The 16,738-nt window shown below is 42.1% G+C and overlaps 1 protein-coding gene, 1 non-coding gene and 1 pseudogene across 2 annotated transcripts; 1 reads left to right on the top strand and 2 right to left on the bottom strand.

The window, feature by feature from the left end:
* Positions 1-5,279: 5,279 nt before the first annotated feature.
* LOC138407133 (5S ribosomal RNA) lies at positions 5,280-5,388 on the bottom strand (annotated as a pseudogene).
* Positions 5,389-6,027: 639 nt separating this feature from the next.
* On the bottom strand, positions 6,028-6,146 carry LOC138407140 (5S ribosomal RNA). The gene has a single exon (XR_011240574.1). It is a non-coding gene; the product is annotated as a 5S ribosomal RNA (ribosomal RNA).
* Positions 6,147-11,410: 5,264 nt separating this feature from the next.
* On the top strand, positions 11,411-14,102 carry LOC138407127 (zinc finger MYM-type protein 1-like). Its single transcript, XM_069521555.1, has 3 exons — positions 11,411-11,776; positions 12,220-14,036; positions 14,078-14,102. Exons 1-3 carry the CDS (start codon positions 11,450-11,452, stop codon positions 14,100-14,102), a joined length of 2,169 nt encoding a protein of 722 aa, XP_069377656.1. The 5' UTR covers positions 11,411-11,449.
* The last annotated feature ends 2,636 nt before the right edge of the window (positions 14,103-16,738 follow it).

Here is a 16,738-nt window from a genome sequence, read left to right on the forward strand (position 1 = left end):
CCAGCACTGTATCTATCACTATATACTCCCCCTCCCTATGTATGTACTGTGTCATTGTCATATCTAATTGTTGTCTTAAATTATCTATATTATTTCTAAAACCTTACTTACAGTCCAATTATTTCATTTGTCATATATACATTATTTCACATGTTCATAAATAAAACTGGAACTTTCTTGGAAATATTGCACACTGCCTTTTTGTCCTGCTTAAATAAAAACAATATAGTAGTCATAGTAGTCATGAGTCCTAAGAATTAATTGTTAATCTCCACGTATTTTCAATGCTTTTTACTCAGAAATATCACGTTCAATAACACCGCGATCGGGATGCGAACCCCGTCTTTTGGGGAATCGGAAATAAATAAATAAATGAACGGACCCAGAGAGAATGCTTCGATCCTATTGGCTTGCTGGACTGGTCCAGTATTCTCGACTGGCCCCCGCGCGGCCTTCGAGAAAAGTTTAGCTAATCCGACCTAAACGCTTTTTAACATGCATTTCAATGATAGTGCTGAACCACAGTGTGGATGTAATATTCTTTTGGCCACTCTTCCGGCTGTGGCGCTGTTCCGACTTTTTCTATAGACTCGCGGTCCTCCGATATTTTTTTTTTTCCTTCAGGCAAACCTCTAACGGCAGACGGTCATAAAAGCGTGCATATTCACTGTCTATTGTTAATGTCATTACGTGTTCTTACAGGAGCTGTGCATCATTCAAACATTCAAGTCATTTTCATTCGTCAAAGGTAAGACACGTTGTTTTATTTTCATAAAAGTTAGCCTGCTTTCTGATAACATTAGTTCGCTGCTGCTGCTAATTCGCTTGGTTGATGCGATAGAACTGCCCGGAATTAAGTTTGGGGTAATTATGGACTAAATAATGAATGAACATCATGCTATTTGTTGAGATTGTGTGTGGTTTTTAGGTTGTTGCTTAATATTATATATTCGTCAGCGCGGTATTGACAGTAATGTCGTGTCAGCAGTTGCCTAGCACCACTCGCAGGGTAACGCAGAAGATTTGTGGTGAAATAACACGTCAAAGTATGAATGGACATGATCGTTTTATATATTTATATGCATAGTTTTCATGACGTGACGTTAAATAGTCTTGTCAGTCCGTTTATATCAATCTTTTGTTGATAAGTTAACTATAGCCTACCTCAGCATTGTCCACTTGCTAAGAGACTGACGCTACAAACGTGTGTTGAAATTACGTGATAACATGATTGTATTTCATATTTTTGTGTATCTGGTTTTGATGTCGTGATGTTAACTCATCTTTACACCATGGATCTGTTACTCCTAAGATGTCTGACTAGTTAGGCTACATATTGCATCAACTAAAACAGCTGTACTACTAAGGGATTGATACCATCTCTTTTTTTAAAATACAAATGTGATATTAATATGTTCAAATTCATTTGGCAGAACTAGTAGTGCCAGAGTAGACTTTCAGACAAGCAGTAGAGGTCTGCCTACTGTATTAATCAAGTGTAATAAGACTTTGATCTAGGCATTCACTTCTCCTACCCCCCCCTCTCTCTCAGACACACATAACTGCTCTCCAACTCCTGCTGCAAAGACCGTCCCACCCCCCCTGTTGTTTTCGCACCCACACACACACACACACTGTGAGTAGATAAGGATCAGAGAGGTGTGATAAACTATTGTCTTGACCCTATGAACTATTTCACTGCAAGCCCCCACACACACACACGCACACACTGTACTTCCTCCCAGACTCAGAGGTGTGAGAAACTATTGTCTTTACCCTCTGAACTATTTGACTGAAGTTCATAGAAGATAACCCAAACTTATGTTTTTACTTTATGGTAGGTCAAGATGCAGAGGGCGGTGTTCTTCCCAGGTAAGCTCAGTGTTGTGTTCCGCAAGGGACCAGGTGGATTTCTCTTACAGGAACCCTCTGCAGAAGCCAGACGGATCAAGGATGACCCCACTCGTCAGGACAGGTCTGCCCTGAGAGAGGACCTCGTGCGGCAGAATGCCCTGGCTGCGGTTCGTCAGAGAGGGGGTGATGCCTCAGACAGGACGGAGGTGCTAGGAGACTACATCCTGCAGTTTGGCATGTATAAAGGGAAGGCTTTCAGGTGGCTTTTGGAGAATGATGTTGGCTCTACATGTTACCTTGTCAAGGATATGCGTAAGGAGGAGGCTGCAGGTCGTTTCAGGCCCGAGGGGCATAGCAAGGATAGTCTACTGTCCTTTGTGAATTATGCTCTGAGTTTTGCAGAGATCCAGTCTCTCCTCGCCTACGAGGCCAGGGGAGAGGGTGTGGTGACAGCCACATCAGAGGACGACCAGCTGGTTGGCTTTGGCGACAGGGCCAAGAGCACCTGGAAGGAGGAAGAGACAAGACCCACAACCAGGCCCACAACCACAACCAGACCCACAACCAACAGTCCGCCTCTGCAGATTCTGCCGCTTGGAACTGAAACAGGGACCAAACAGCCCTCACATTCACACGGGCTTCCCTGGAGTGGCAGGGAAATACATTTATTGCCCATCAAAGGTGTACTCTTTGTACAGAGATAAGGGCATGGCCAAGGAGATGAGCTGGCCCGAGTTTCAGCAGTCTCCTTTCTATGAGGCTGAGAGACAAAGAACTGTGGAAGAAAGGAAGAAATGATTTCCCTGTATACCCATTGTTTGTACCCATTTTATTTCAGTATTTTATTTCATTATTGTTTATTTAATTATTGTTCTTCATGTTTCTTATTTGACTTGTGTATATGTCTCTAGACGTACAGGTTCTTTGTCTGTGTATATGTAAATAGACTACAAATTAATAGTTGTAAAACAAAGTGTACATATATTGTTTTTCTTTTCTTTTTTTCTTTTATTTATGTGTGAATGCGTGAAAATGTACACACCAGAAACTAGTTTGGTTTGTTTGTTGTGTTCTTTTTTTTTTAATTTCTTTCTTTATTTTACAAATGTCTGAATGTATGAATGTGTGAAAGGTATATATGCCAGTATGTAGAAACTTGATCTTTTGTAAGTCAATGCTTCCGTCTAGTCTTCTGTATGAAAGTAAATAGATTGTAAACATGAAAAGGTTCATATGTTATTAGGTTATTATGTTAATTGTTTTGCATGGTTATATGTCTATAGATCATAGGTTCTTTAGACTTCTGTTGAGCTGAATATAGCTGTATAGTTTTTTCTTTTACTTATATTTTTTACTTACTTTAACATTATTGCATGACCAGAAACACCAGTTTTCTACTTGTCATATTAACCAGCACTGTGTATGTAGACACTTGATCTTTTGTGCATAGTTTGGACTGTTTTGTTGTACAGATGTACTTAGTGCTCTGTTGTTAACAATCGTTTGGATGTAAATAAGTCAATGCTTCCGTCTAGTCTTCTGTATGAAAGTAAATAGATTGTAAACATGAAAAGGTTCATATGTTATTAGGTTATTATGTTAATTGTTCTGCATGGTTATATGTCTATAGATCATAGGTTCTTTAGACTTCTGTTGAGCTGAATATAGCTGTATAGTTTTTTCTTTTACTTATATTTTTTACTTACTTTAACATTATTGCATGACCAGAAACACCAGTTTTCTACTTGTCATATTAACCAGCACTGTATCTATCACTATATACTCCCCCTCCCTATGTATGTACTGTGTCATTGTCATATCTAATTGTTGTCTTAAATTATCTATATTATTTCTAAAACCTTACTTACAGTCCAATTATTTCATTTGTCATATATACATTATTTCACATGTTCATAAATAAAACTGGAACTTTCTTGGAAATATTGCACACTGCCTTTTTGTCCTGCTTAAATAAAAACAATATAGTAGTCATAGTAGTCATGAGTCCTAAGAATTAATTGTTAATCTCCACGTATTTTCAATGCTTTTTACTCAGAAATATCACGTTCAATAACACCGCGATCGGGATGCGAACCCCGTCTTTTGGGGAATCGGAAATAAATAAATAAATGAACGGACCCAGAGAGAATGCTTCGATCCTATTGGCTTGCTGGACTGGTCCAGTATTCTCGACTGGCCCCCGCGTGGCAGGCGAGAATTCTACCACTGAACCACCAATGCATGACTTTTTATAAAGGGCACCCCTTTTTTTTTTTGTTTTTCTGACACTTTTCCAACTCAGATGGAAAGAAAGGTTCCTGCCATTCCTGTAATGTTCAACAGATACTGACACCTGCTTCTTGGCAGGTGTTTTATTGTGCTCTGGTGAGGTGCCAGGTAAGATAGGAGAAGGGTTTGTATTTCTTACTCAAGCCTGACATGGCAAGATTCATGCCTCTGCTTCAAAGCTACACCATAGCCCTGCGCCTTACGCATAGCCCTGCGCCTTACGCATAGCCCTGCGCCTTACGCATAGCCCTGCGCCTTACGCATAGCCCTGCGCCTTACGCATAGCCCTGCGCCTTACGCATAGCCCTGCGCCTTACGCATAGCCCTGCGTTCTGAAAAACAAGCTCAAGGTGCAACTTTGTTGTATCGTTGCAAGAAAAAAATCATTACAATTTTCAAAAATTTCCTTCAACAATATTGTCAGTGTTTCGTATCCAGTTGCTTCCTTGATACAGAGTAAACTCCCTGCTCTTTCATCTCTCTCTGCAAATATGACATTTTGAAAATGATGTGTTAATAAAATATGAATAAAGTAGTGTTTTGACTACATATGTTCTTTTGAATGCTCACTTTCTTCCTTCAGTGATGATGCGAGGGCTCCGTATCCTTTTTCTCTTTGATGAACAGTCTTTCCTGCTCTTTCCGATATGTGTCTCCTCTGAAGCAGAAGCAACTGCACCATCTGCTGGCGGCAAAGAGAATCATCACCCTAATCCACAGTTTTGCTAATTTGTGACCATTGACACTCTGGAGTTCCTAAACTGTTTTATTGTGCAGGGAAAATAAACTGAAGGTGTCATTTTGTCCTAGTATTGCAAGCCAAAAAAAGTAATTTGAATTTTCAATCATATCCTTCATTAACTATGTCAGGGTTACATAAACTGTTTTTTCCTTGATGCTGAGTAAACTCACCGCTCTCTCCAAATATGACATTTTGAGACTGACATGTTGAAGTGACACGGATAAAGTAGTGTTTTGACTACATATGGTCTTTTGAATGCTCACTTTCTTCCTTCAGTGATGATGCAAGGGTTCCATATCCTTTTTTCTTTGATGAATAGTCTTTCCTGCTCTTTCCAAGATGTGTCTCCTCTGAAGCAGCAGCAACAGCGCCCTCTGCAATGTAAAGTCTAAAAAACTTATAGCACCTGGTATTCCCAGGCTGCCTCCCATCCAAGTACTAACCAGGCCTGACCCTGCTTAGCTTCCGAGATCGGGCGTGTTCAGGGTGGTATGGCCGTAAGCGATAGACTCTAGCCACAATACCTCCTTTATACATGTGAATCATCACCATCCTCAATTGTTCTGTTGCTTTGCGACCATGGAATCTTGAGGTGTGGGGGGGCGGGGGTTAAATTGTTCTGAAAAACAAGCTCAAGGTGCAATTTTGTTGTATCGTTGCAAGAAAAAAATCATTACAATTTTCAAAAATTTCCTTCAGCAATATTGTCAGTGTTTCATATCCAGTTGTTTCCTTGATGCAGAGTAAACTCCCTGCTCTTTCATCTCCCTCTGCAAATATGACATTTTGAAAATGATGTGTTAATAAAATATGAATAAAGTAGTGTTTTGACTACATATGTTCTTTTGAATGCTCACTTTCTTCCTTCAGTGATGATGCGAGGGTTCCGTATCCTTTTTTTCTTTGATGAACAGTCTTTCCTGCTCTTTCCAATATGTGTCTCCTCTGAAGCAGAAGCAACGGCACCATCTGCTGGCGGCAAAGAGAATCATCACCCTAATCCAAAAATTTTCCACTTTGTGACCATTGACACTCTGGAGTTCCTTCAACTGTTTTATTGTGCAGGAAAAATAAACTGAAGGTGTCATTTTGTCTCCTCTGAAGCAGCAGCAACAGCGCCCTCTGCAAAGAAAAGTCTAAAAAGCTTACAGCACCTGGTATTCCCAGGCGGTCTCCCATCCAAGTACTAACCAGGCCCGACCCTGCTTAGCCTCCGAGATCGGACGAGATCGGGCATGTTCAGGGTGGTATGGCCATAAGCGATAGACTCAAGCCACAATACCTCCTTTATACATGTGAATCATCACCATCCTCAATTGTTCTGTTGCTTTGCGACCATGGAATCTTGAGGTGTGGGGGGGCGGGGGTTAAATTGTTCTGAAAAACAAGCTCAAGGTGCAATTTTGTTGTATCGTTGCAAGAAAAAAATCATTACAATTTTCAAAAATTTCCTTCAGCAATATTGTCAGTGTTTCATATCCAGTTGTTTCCTTGATGCAGAGTAAACTCCCTGCTCTTTCATCTCCCTCTGCAAATATGACATTTTGAAAATGATGTGTTAATAAAATATGAATAAAGTAGTGTTTTGACTACATATGTTCTTTTGAATGCTCACTTTCTTCCTTCAGTGATGATGCGAGGGTTCCGTATCCTTTTTTTCTTTGATGAACAGTCTTTCCTGCTCTTTCCAAGATGTGTCTCCTCTGAAGCAGAAGCAACTGCACCATCTGCTGGCGGCAAAGAGAATCATCACCCTAATCCACAGTTTTGCTAATTTGTGACCATTGACACTCTGGAGTTCCTAAACTGTTTTATTGTGCAGGGAAAATAAACTGAAGGTGTCATTTTGTCCTAGTATTGCAAGCCAAAAAAAATAATTTGAATTTTCAATCATATCCTTCATTAACTATGTCAGGGTTACATAAACTGTTTTTTCCTTGATGCTGAGTAAACTCACCGCTCTCTCCAAATATGACATTTTGAGACTGACATGTTGAAATGACACGGATAAAGTAGTGTTTTGACTACATATGGTCTTTTGAATGCTCACTTTCTTCCTTCAGTGATTCAATTCAATTCAATTTTATTTATATAGCGCCAATTCATAATTTACATTATCTCAAGGCACTTTACATTTAAAGGTCAAGACCTTAAGACAATAATAACATAGAGAAACCCAACAGTTCCCACAATGAGCAAGCACAGGCGACTGTGGAGAGGAAAAACTCCCTCATTAACAGGGAGAAACCTCTGGCAGAACCAAGCTCAATGTGGGCGGTCATCTGCCTCGACCGGTTGGGGTGAGGAAAGAAAAGTAAGGGGGGAGGAAAGGAGAGATGGGTGAAAAGCGGGGGAGAGAAGAGAGAGATGAGGTGGAGAGAGAGAGACCGGTAACAATTTGGCACCATCAAAATCAAGGCTAACCATAACAATAACAATGTATAGATCTACATGACTAGATATATTAATGAATTGCTGAGGTCTTGTAATAAATGCAGACAATGGTGATGGTGGTCGTTGTGGTCCTGTAGTCCCGGTGCCGGAGTTATCTGAAACGAGATAGAGAGAAGAGCCAGAGGGACTATGGGAGGACAAAGTGACACTTTGACATGATGACATGTTAAAACTAATAAATAAATAAATAAATAAATAAATAAAGAGGTGTGGGGGGGCAGAGAGACAGAGAGACGTGAAGAAGTGCTCAGTGCATGATGGGAGTTCCCCCAGCAGTCTAAACCTATAGCAGCACAACTAAGGGATGGTTCAGGACTCACCTGATCCAGCCCTAACTATAGGCTTTGTCAAAGAGGAAGGTTTTTAGTTTTACTTTAATTGCTGAGACAGTGTCTGCCTCCCGAACCCAGAGTGGGAGCTGGTTCCACAGGAGAGGAGCCTGATAGCTAAATGTTCTACCTCCTGCTCTACTCTTACAGACTCTTGGAACCACTAGAGACCCTGTGTTTTGGGAACGAAGTGATCTACTTGGATAATAAGGTGTTATCAGCTCTTTGATATATGAGGGGGCGTGATTGTTGAGGGCTTTAAAAGTGAGGAGCAGGATCTTGAATTCTATTCTAAATTTTACCGGGAGCCAATGTAAGGAAGCTAAGACAGGAGTGATATGATCTCTCCTTCTAGTTCCTGTCAGCACTCGTGCTGCAGCATTTTGGACCAACTGGAGACTTTTAACAGTCTTCATGGAGCATCCTGCTAATAGAGAGTTACAGTAATCTAATCTAGAGGTTACAAACGCGTGGACTAGTTTTTCAGCATCCTGCTTAGACAGGATGTTTCTGATTTTGTTAATATTGCGCAGATGGAAGAAAGCCGTCCTAGACACTAGTTTAATATGGGGGTCAAATGACATGTCTTGGTCGAACAACACTCCAAGGTTCCTCACAGTGGAGCTGGAAGCCAGACTGACACCATCCAAAGTGACTATCTGGTCAGACAGTGTTTCTCTGAGATGTTTAGGGCCAATTACAACAACCTCAGTTTTGTCTGAGTTTAAAAGTAGAACATTTTGGGTCATCCACGCCTTGATATCTTTGAGACATTCCTGAAGTTGAACTAGGCGATTAGATTCATCATGCTTCATGGAAATATACAATTGGGTGTCGTCTGCATAGCAGTGGAATTGTATGTGGTGCTGTCTGATAATGTTGCCTAAGGGGAGCATATATAGGGTGAAGAGTATTGGTCCAAGGACAGAACCTTGTGGAACTCCATGATTAACTTGCATGTGCATGGAGGAGTCATTGTTAACATTAACAAATTGGAATCTATCTGATAAATATGATTTAAACCAGTGTAGTGCTGTTCCTTTAATTCCTATATGTTGTTCTAATCTCTGTAGCAGAATCTTATGATCTATTGTGTCAAAGGCTGCACTAAGGTCCAACAAGACGAGGACAGAGACAAGTCCATCATCTGATGCCATAAGAAGGTCATTAGTGACTTTCAATAGTGCTGTTTCTGTGCTGTGATAGGTTCTAAATCCTGACTGAAATTTTTCCAATAAACCGTTACTATCTAAGTAACCACACAGCTGGTTAGCAACGGCTTTTTCTAGGATTTTGGAAATGAAGGGCAGGTTGGATATGGGTCTATAGTTAGCTAAAACCTCTGGATCAAGCGTAGGCTTTTTAAGCAGAGGTTTAATAACGGCTACCTTAAAAGCCTGTGGTACGTAGCCGGTTAGCAAAGACATATTAATCTGATTTAAAATGGAACTGTCAATTAGGGGGAGGACTTCTTTAAAAAGTCTAGTTGGAACAGAGTCCAGCTGACAAGTAGTTGGTTTAGATGATGAAACTAACGAGGTCAGTTCAGGAAGATCAATAGAGTAAAATTTGTTTAGACATAAATCTGGTGCTATGGTTTCAGGACCAGACAATGAATCTGTGTTATTCACTGGGAGGAGGTGGTGGATTTTATCCCTGATGGTTGTAATTTTATTAGTGAAGAAGCTCATGAAGTCATTGCTTCTCAGATCTAGAGGAATAGATGGGTCAGTAGAGGTGTGACTTTCTGTCAGCCTGGCTACAGTGCTGAAGAGGAACCTGGGGTTGTTCCTATTTTCTTCTATTAGTAATGAATAATACGAGGTTTGGGCATTTCTAAGTGCTTTTTTGTAATTTATAAGGCTATTCTTCCAGGCTAGGTGGAAGTCTTGGCGATTGGTGGAGCGCCACTTCCTTTCTAGCTTCCGCGATGTCTGTTTTAGAACGCGCGTTTGGGAATTATACCACGGAGCTAATCTCCTCTGACTTACTCTCTTCTTTTTTAATGGGGCGACAGCTTCAAGTGCTGTTTTTAGTGAGGCTGCAGTACTATTTACAAAGTTATCAACTAGTGTGGGAGTAAGGTTTTGATAATCTTCTTGTATTGTACTGACACATGGCTGAGAGGGAAGTGAGGAGGGGAGCAGTTCTTTAAATTTGTGAACAGTTTTGTCAGATAAACATCGACTGTAATAGAATTTCCGTCCAGAATTTCCGTAATTAACAATTCTGAATTCAAATGTAAGTAAAAAATGGTCAGACAGAAGCGGGTTCTGTTGGAATATTGTTACATTTTCTATGTCAATGCCATATGTCAGGACAAGATCAAGAGTGTGATTCAGGCAGTGGGTCGGTTGATTCACATGTTGAGTGAAACCAATCGAGTCTATTAGTGATTTAAATGCTGAACTAAAGCTGTCATTGGCAACATCTACATGAATATTGAAATCACCGGCTATAATGATTTGATCTGTTTTAAGGACTAGTTCTGATAAAAATTCAGAGAATTCAGATAGGAATTCAGAGTAAGGGGCGGGTGGACGATAAATGATGACTATATTAATTGGTTTATGTGACGTCAGGCTTGGGTGGACGAGGCTGGTTCTAAGATTTTCGAAAGAGTTATAACTCTCTTTTGGTCGGGGGTTGATAGATAGATCAGATTTAAAGATTGCTGCAACCCCTCCACCTCTGCCTGTGTTCCGAGGAATGTGAGTATTAGAGTGGGTTGGGGGCGTTGCTTCATTTAAACCTACATATTCTCCGTCTTGTAGCCAAGTTTCGGTTAAGCATAATAAATCTATTTGATGATCAGTAATGAGATCATTTATAAGTAAAGATTTTGAATTTAGTGACCTGATATTTAATAAAGCGCATTTTATAGTTATGTTTTTAGCTGATGGTTTGGCTGTGTTAATTTTGACTAAGTTTGAGTGTATCACCCCTCTCCTGTGTACTTTTGATTTAAAGAAATTAGGTGGTCGGGTGGCAGACACAGTTTCTATAGGACATTGTGATGGTGACTGTTTGAATAGAGGCGCAGAGAAGCGTGTAAGACTGCGACTCTGCCTCCTGGTCTCAACTCTGGATTGTCACGGTGTGGACATTCTAACAAACGTCGTCATGTTTCTAGATATGAGAGCTGCTCCATCCCAAGTGGGATGAATACAGTCTCTCCTAATCAGACCAGGTTTCCCCCAAAAAGTTTTCCAATTGTTAACGAAGCCCACGTTGTTATCTGGACACCACCTCGACAGCCAGCGGTGAAAGGATGACGTGCGGCTAAACGTGTCATCGCTGGAAACATTAGGCAGGGGTCCAGAGAAAATTACGGAGTCCGACATTGTCTTCGCATATGTACACACCGAATCAATATTGATTTTTGTGATCTCCGACTGACGTAGTCGGAGGTCATTACTGCCGACGTGAATAATAATCTTACTGTATTTACGCTTACCCTTAGCCAGCAGTTTTAAATAGGACTCTACGTCGCCCGCTCTGGCCCCGTATACATACATACCACAGTTAAATACATTTAACTGTGGTCGCTGGTGTCGCTAACTTCACGTTCCTTAGAATAGAGCAGGGCTGGACTGGCAATCTGGCATACCGGGCATTTTCCCGGTGGGCCGACTTCCCTCGAGGGCCGACGGCCGCCCCCGGTCAGTTTTTTTTTTTTTTTTTTTCCAAAAAAAAAAAAAAAAAAAAAAAAACTGACCGGCGGCCCACGATGTCATGTTGACGGCCCTCGGCCGCGAGTTTGCGTGAGTGGAAGACGGCAATGGACAAACCAAAGCGTAAACTCAAAGGTGGAGCTGAAAAGCTCAGGGCCAAAAGGCTCAAAAATCTAGCCGCAGACGCCGGAAAATGTTGTAAAATAACGGACATGTTCAGTGGAGGTGTTTCGGGAGCCCCCTCCACCTCAGGTGAATCAAGCACCACCAGCACCATTGGACAGGGCGAGGGGGCTAGCTGTAGCGATCCACCAATGGAGGCGGCACAGATGGTGGAAGAGGGTGACGCTAGTACTAGCCATGAACAGGGAGGAAGAGATGATGAGTCCGAACCCGAGGGTCATGGACTGAGTGAGCCGCTGCCGGTGCACCAGGTAAGCAGCTATTAACATAAGGATAATACGTTTAGATGATGGATTTGAATTTAGCCAGCCGCAGCGATATGAAAATGATGCGTAATAGTTGTGACAAACGGCTATGCTAATATGCTAATGAAAATGCTAGATGAATAGTCATGCTGCACACTATCATGCCTGACGGATAAGCAAGCACACAGCATAGCCCCACGATACACACGTCTATAAAATTGCATTTTTAAAACTTGGCATATTTTAGAGATATCCTACAGTGTTCTTAATATGGGTAATTTAAAGATATTAAAATGACTTAATGGAGATGAATACAGTATAACTTATTTGGATATTTCCAAATAAAATATAACATTTAAGCATTAATGTTACTACAAATAAATATACATTTGGATATTTAGTTTAAGTATTATTTGTAATTAATAATTGATCCCTCTGTTCTTTTCTAGTCAAGCAAGACTGTTGAGGCAGATGTTGACTACTTTTGCCGTCCAGACCGTGCTACACTGCAAACTTTTTTGAACCACCATCCAAAGCAACATGCTCCAAACCCAATAGGAAAGGTCTTCACAAACAAAGAAGGTACAAGCAGGAAGTGGCTGACATACTGTGATCAACGTCCTGCTTTATTTTGTTTTGTATGCTTGGCCTTTAGCAAGCCCTCTGATAACAGTGTATTCATTACTGGAATGTCTGACTGTAGACATGCTCACCAGAGAGCAGAAGAGCATGAAAAAAGCATGGCACATCGAGCTTGTGCTGAAGCTTATTTTCTAAACTGCTCAAAATCTGACATAAACAGCCTGCTTAGAGGAAGACAGCTAACTGCTCATAGAGAGCAGATCAAGAAAAGACGGCAGGTGTTAGACCGTGTGGTGGAAGTGGTCAGAGTGATTGGAAAGAGGGGGCTAAGCTACAGGCACGAAGACAATGAGGCTGCTTATACTCTAGAGGACAGCAGCCTTGATCATGGCAACTTTTTGGAGATGATACTTTTGCTGGGGAAATATGATGTGGCATTGAAAGAACATCTCAGTGACATAATTCATAAAAGCAAAAAGCTCCATGAATCTGCATCAGGCTCAAGAGGCAGGGGTTCCCTTGTCACTCTGCTGTCTAAATCGACTGTCAACTCAGTGATTGACACAATCCTTAAGATGATCAAAAAAAACATCGGCACGGAAATTCAAAAAGCCGGCATGTTTACCATACAACTGGACACAACACAGGATATCACAGCACAAGACCAGTGCTCAGTTGTGCTTCGGTACGTCACTGATACTGTACACGAGAGGCTTGTTGCTGTGGTAAGGTGCAGTTCATCCACAGGAGAGGCCTTTGTTCAGTTGTTGAGTGATGTGCTTGATGGTCTGAACTTAGACAAAAGCCTCTGCATCGGAAATGCCACAGATGGAGCTGCCAACATGCAGGGAAGATACAGAGGCTTCTCTTCACTCTTGTCATCACAATCTCCTCACCATGTCCATGTGTGGTGCTACTCTCATGTGCTCAATCTCGTTCTTTCTGACACCACTGAAATTGTGATAGAGAGTGGATCTCTTTTTCATCTCCTGAATGACATCGCTGTGTTCATCCGAGAATCTCATCAGAGAATGAACGTATGGGAGAAGGAAAGCCACAGCAGCAGGCACAAGCGCATAGCACCCATTGGAGAGACACGCTGGTGGGCAAAGCATGATGCCTTAAAGAAAGTGTTTGGCTCATTTGGGAAACCGCAGGACTGTCTCTACATTGATGTTCTGTGCACCCTTTCAGCCATTCAAGACCAGACGACAGTGAAGTCAAATGTAAGATCCAAAGCAAGGGGATACAAAGATGGCCTTCTCAGACACGAGACCATACTGACCGCGCAATTATTCTTGCGGATATTTGAGAAGACCACCCCACTATCCAAGTACCTCCAAACAGGCGGGATGGACATCCTCTCTGCCCACAGGATGGTGATGTCCACACAAGAGGCCCTTAAGGAGATGGGAAGAGATTTCCAGACAGTCAAGGATGCAACAGAGAGTTTTGTGAAGTGGGCAAATGACAAGCTGGAGGAGCAGGATGAGGAGATGGGCATGGAGGTGGAGGTTTCACTACCGCAGAGGAGGCAAAAGAAGAAGAAGTCCATGCCAGGAGAGATGGCCCAGGATGAAACTTCCAATGACACAAGCAAGACGTATGAGGTTAAAGTCCATAACCAAATTATGGACACGGTTATTGAGGCCATGCAAAGACGATTCCTCGATAACGGCAATCTGTATGCGGACCTCTCAATTCTGGACCCCCAAAACTTCCCAGATATCAAAACCAGTGGTCTTCCTGAGTCTGCACTGAAAGACCTAAGCAGATGTCTCATCAAATTTAACAATTCGGCAACCATATCAAATTTACAATCTGAACTTGAAAGCTTGGCAAGCCAGTGGGACATGCTGAAACGTCCACCACTAGATGAGTACACATCCCGTACTGTGGAGGAAGGACCTGGTGGAGACCCAGAGGAGATGAAAATTGTCAGCAAAGCCTGTGCCTCATGTAAAAACTGCCCCCTGTGTTGCTACCAGATTCTCCTCAGATTCAACCTGCTCACAGACGCATACCCTCTTCTTGCTCTGTCCTACAAATATCTGCTGACACTCTCAGTGACACAGGTAGCCTGTGAAAGATCATTTTCAACTTTGAAATTCATCAAGAGCAGGCTGAGGAGCAGCTTATCTGCTGGTAAATTGGAGGCCTTCATGCTGATGTCCACAGAAAAGGACATCCTCATGGGATTGGACACAGACAGTGTCATAGACAGAGTGGCCGAAAAAAGTCAACTGCTTCGGAAGCTCCTACTCTACTAAAGTAAGACAATATTTTTAATATTAGTTTAGTTTTGTTTCTCTTCAAAATTACCTAAACTTGATAGTAAGGAATAAAGGCATAACACTTTCATTGTTGATTGTCTTCTTTTTCCTTTTAGGAAGCCTCTGTCTCAGGTTGTGGCGACGACTTGCTTTCACAAAGTAAGTATTATAGTTATGGAAATGAATGTAATTGTTTGGCTTGAAATTAAAACTTTTTCCCTTTCCCCCCCTTTAACATGCATTACATCCTTTTCTGTTATTTACTGGTTTTAGGGTTCCATTTCAGGATTGTGAGATTGGATTGTGAGGATTGTTTTTGGAGATGGACAGACGTTTGGTTTCTGGGTAAGTGAGAAGAAATCAATCTGATTCAAACACAAACGCACACAAGCACACACACACACACACACACACACACACACACACACACACATGTAATGTATTCAAGTCTCACTTCTCTGTGTCTTCCTCTTTATGAAATCCTGTCCCTCTAGGGCTTCACATGTACATAGTTCTTACTGGATTGACGGGGTTTGTGAGCGTTGGTTCCGGTGAAGTCAGCTATTCACCAAGTGAGTAAACATTTACACCTCACCAGAACATAATTAACTTGTTGCAAACCAGATTTTTTAAAAACCAGATCTTCTCTATCTCTGTGTGTGTGTGTGTGTGTGTCTATCTGTGGGTTTCATGAGTGTTTGATGGACTGTAGTCGGTGTAGACAGACAAGGCTATGCACCAAGTGAGTAAACATATAAACATATCCACATTACCATGACATAAAAGCATTAAAAATCTGATGTTGTATGTGCCTAACATCAGAGTGGGTATGTGCCCCCCCCCCTCTCTCTGTCCAAGGAGCTGATTGGACTGAAGAGAGCAGATAAGGCCAGTTCATCGGCAGCTGCCAGGGGCTCTCTTCTCTCAACGTCCAGGTTTTCTGCCAGCTATCATGGCAAATTTATGGATTCATTTTAAATAAACAATTGAGTGTGAAGTCACTGCACATTTCCTGGTGTTTTTTTGGTACCTGAAAGAGAGTTTTTTTAGTTAAATTGTGCACCTTTTTCACTAGGCCAGAACGTTTGTACATTTAGAAGACATAAGTTACGTCAATTTAATGGCAGATGTGCTCCGCTAATTATGTGGGCCGGTCTGAGCCAAAAAATGCCCGGGCCGTTTTGTTCTCCCAGTCCAGCCCTGGAATAGAGTCGCCAATAACCAGAGTTTGTTTCTCAGCGGGTGTGTCGCTGAGTGGGGAAAATTTATTTGACACGTGAACGGGTTGGTGGTGAACCTGGGGCTTCGGTTTAGGGCTACGCTTCTTGTTTCGCACAGTCACCCAACCCACCTGTCTTCCCGGCTGCTCGGGAACTGCTGGGGGGGCTGGAGAAGCTACAGCTATGTGGCTCGCACCGGCTACTGGGGACTGTCTAACTACATCGCTACACGATCTACTCTCCATGGTACTCTAAAAGGCTCATCCTCGCCTCCATCCTGGCAAATAAGCTACATTTAACACATGTATCGTTATCGCTAAAGGAGGCAGAAGGGTGACTGAACATCAAACACACTGAGCAGGAGAGAGCAGGGGAGTGAGAGGGAGAAGCCATCGTTAGCTGCTAATGCTAAATTGCTTTAGCTAACGGGTAGTGTGTAGCTCACAGTGGTTTTATCAACGAGTCGCTGAGACAAGGGGGTGTACGAGCGACAAGTCAAGATAGCACAACTATGAAAGCAACTCAGAATTAGCGTAAATGATTAGGATGTGAAAGGGTACAGTGAGAGACAAAGAGGAGAAGAGACCGATACAACACACAGTAGCTAACACCGGAAGTGACACAATACGCTCACCGCAATACGTCAGCACGTCAGCCATTTCTTTCTGTTAACCCCACCTCTAAAGGTATCTTGTCCAATCTATATAACCTTATTTCCAAACTGCACTGCTCTTCAGTGGCAACTAGCCGATCTATTGGTTCGCAGAGATTCAGACAGCCAGGGAGGGGGGAGATGATCCTGCCGGTAGGTAGGTGAGAGGACAGAGAGCATCTAAAGAGGACACCTCTTTAGATGCTCTCTGTCCTCGAGAGGGAGGATAGCAGAGTGGAGG

This window comes from Paralichthys olivaceus, chromosome 24 (genome assembly GCF_024713975.1).
Source record: "Paralichthys olivaceus isolate ysfri-2021 chromosome 24, ASM2471397v2, whole genome shotgun sequence".
NCBI lineage: Eukaryota > Metazoa > Chordata > Actinopteri > Pleuronectiformes > Paralichthyidae > Paralichthys > Paralichthys olivaceus.

Bases quoted from the DNA above. Each gene is read 5' to 3' on its own strand.
- LOC138407127 (XM_069521555.1), top strand. From the start codon at position 11,450: ATGGACAAACCAAAGCGTAAACTCAAAGGTGGAGCTGAAAAGCTCAGG. The intron at 11,777-12,219 runs GTAAGCAGCTAT...GTTCTTTTCTAG, and splicing joins AGCCGCTGCCGGTGCACCAG to TCAAGCAAGACTGTTGAGGC. The intron at 14,037-14,077 runs GTATGCGGACCT...AAAACTTCCCAG, and splicing joins TTCCTCGATAACGGCAATCT to ATATCAAAACCAGTGGTCTT.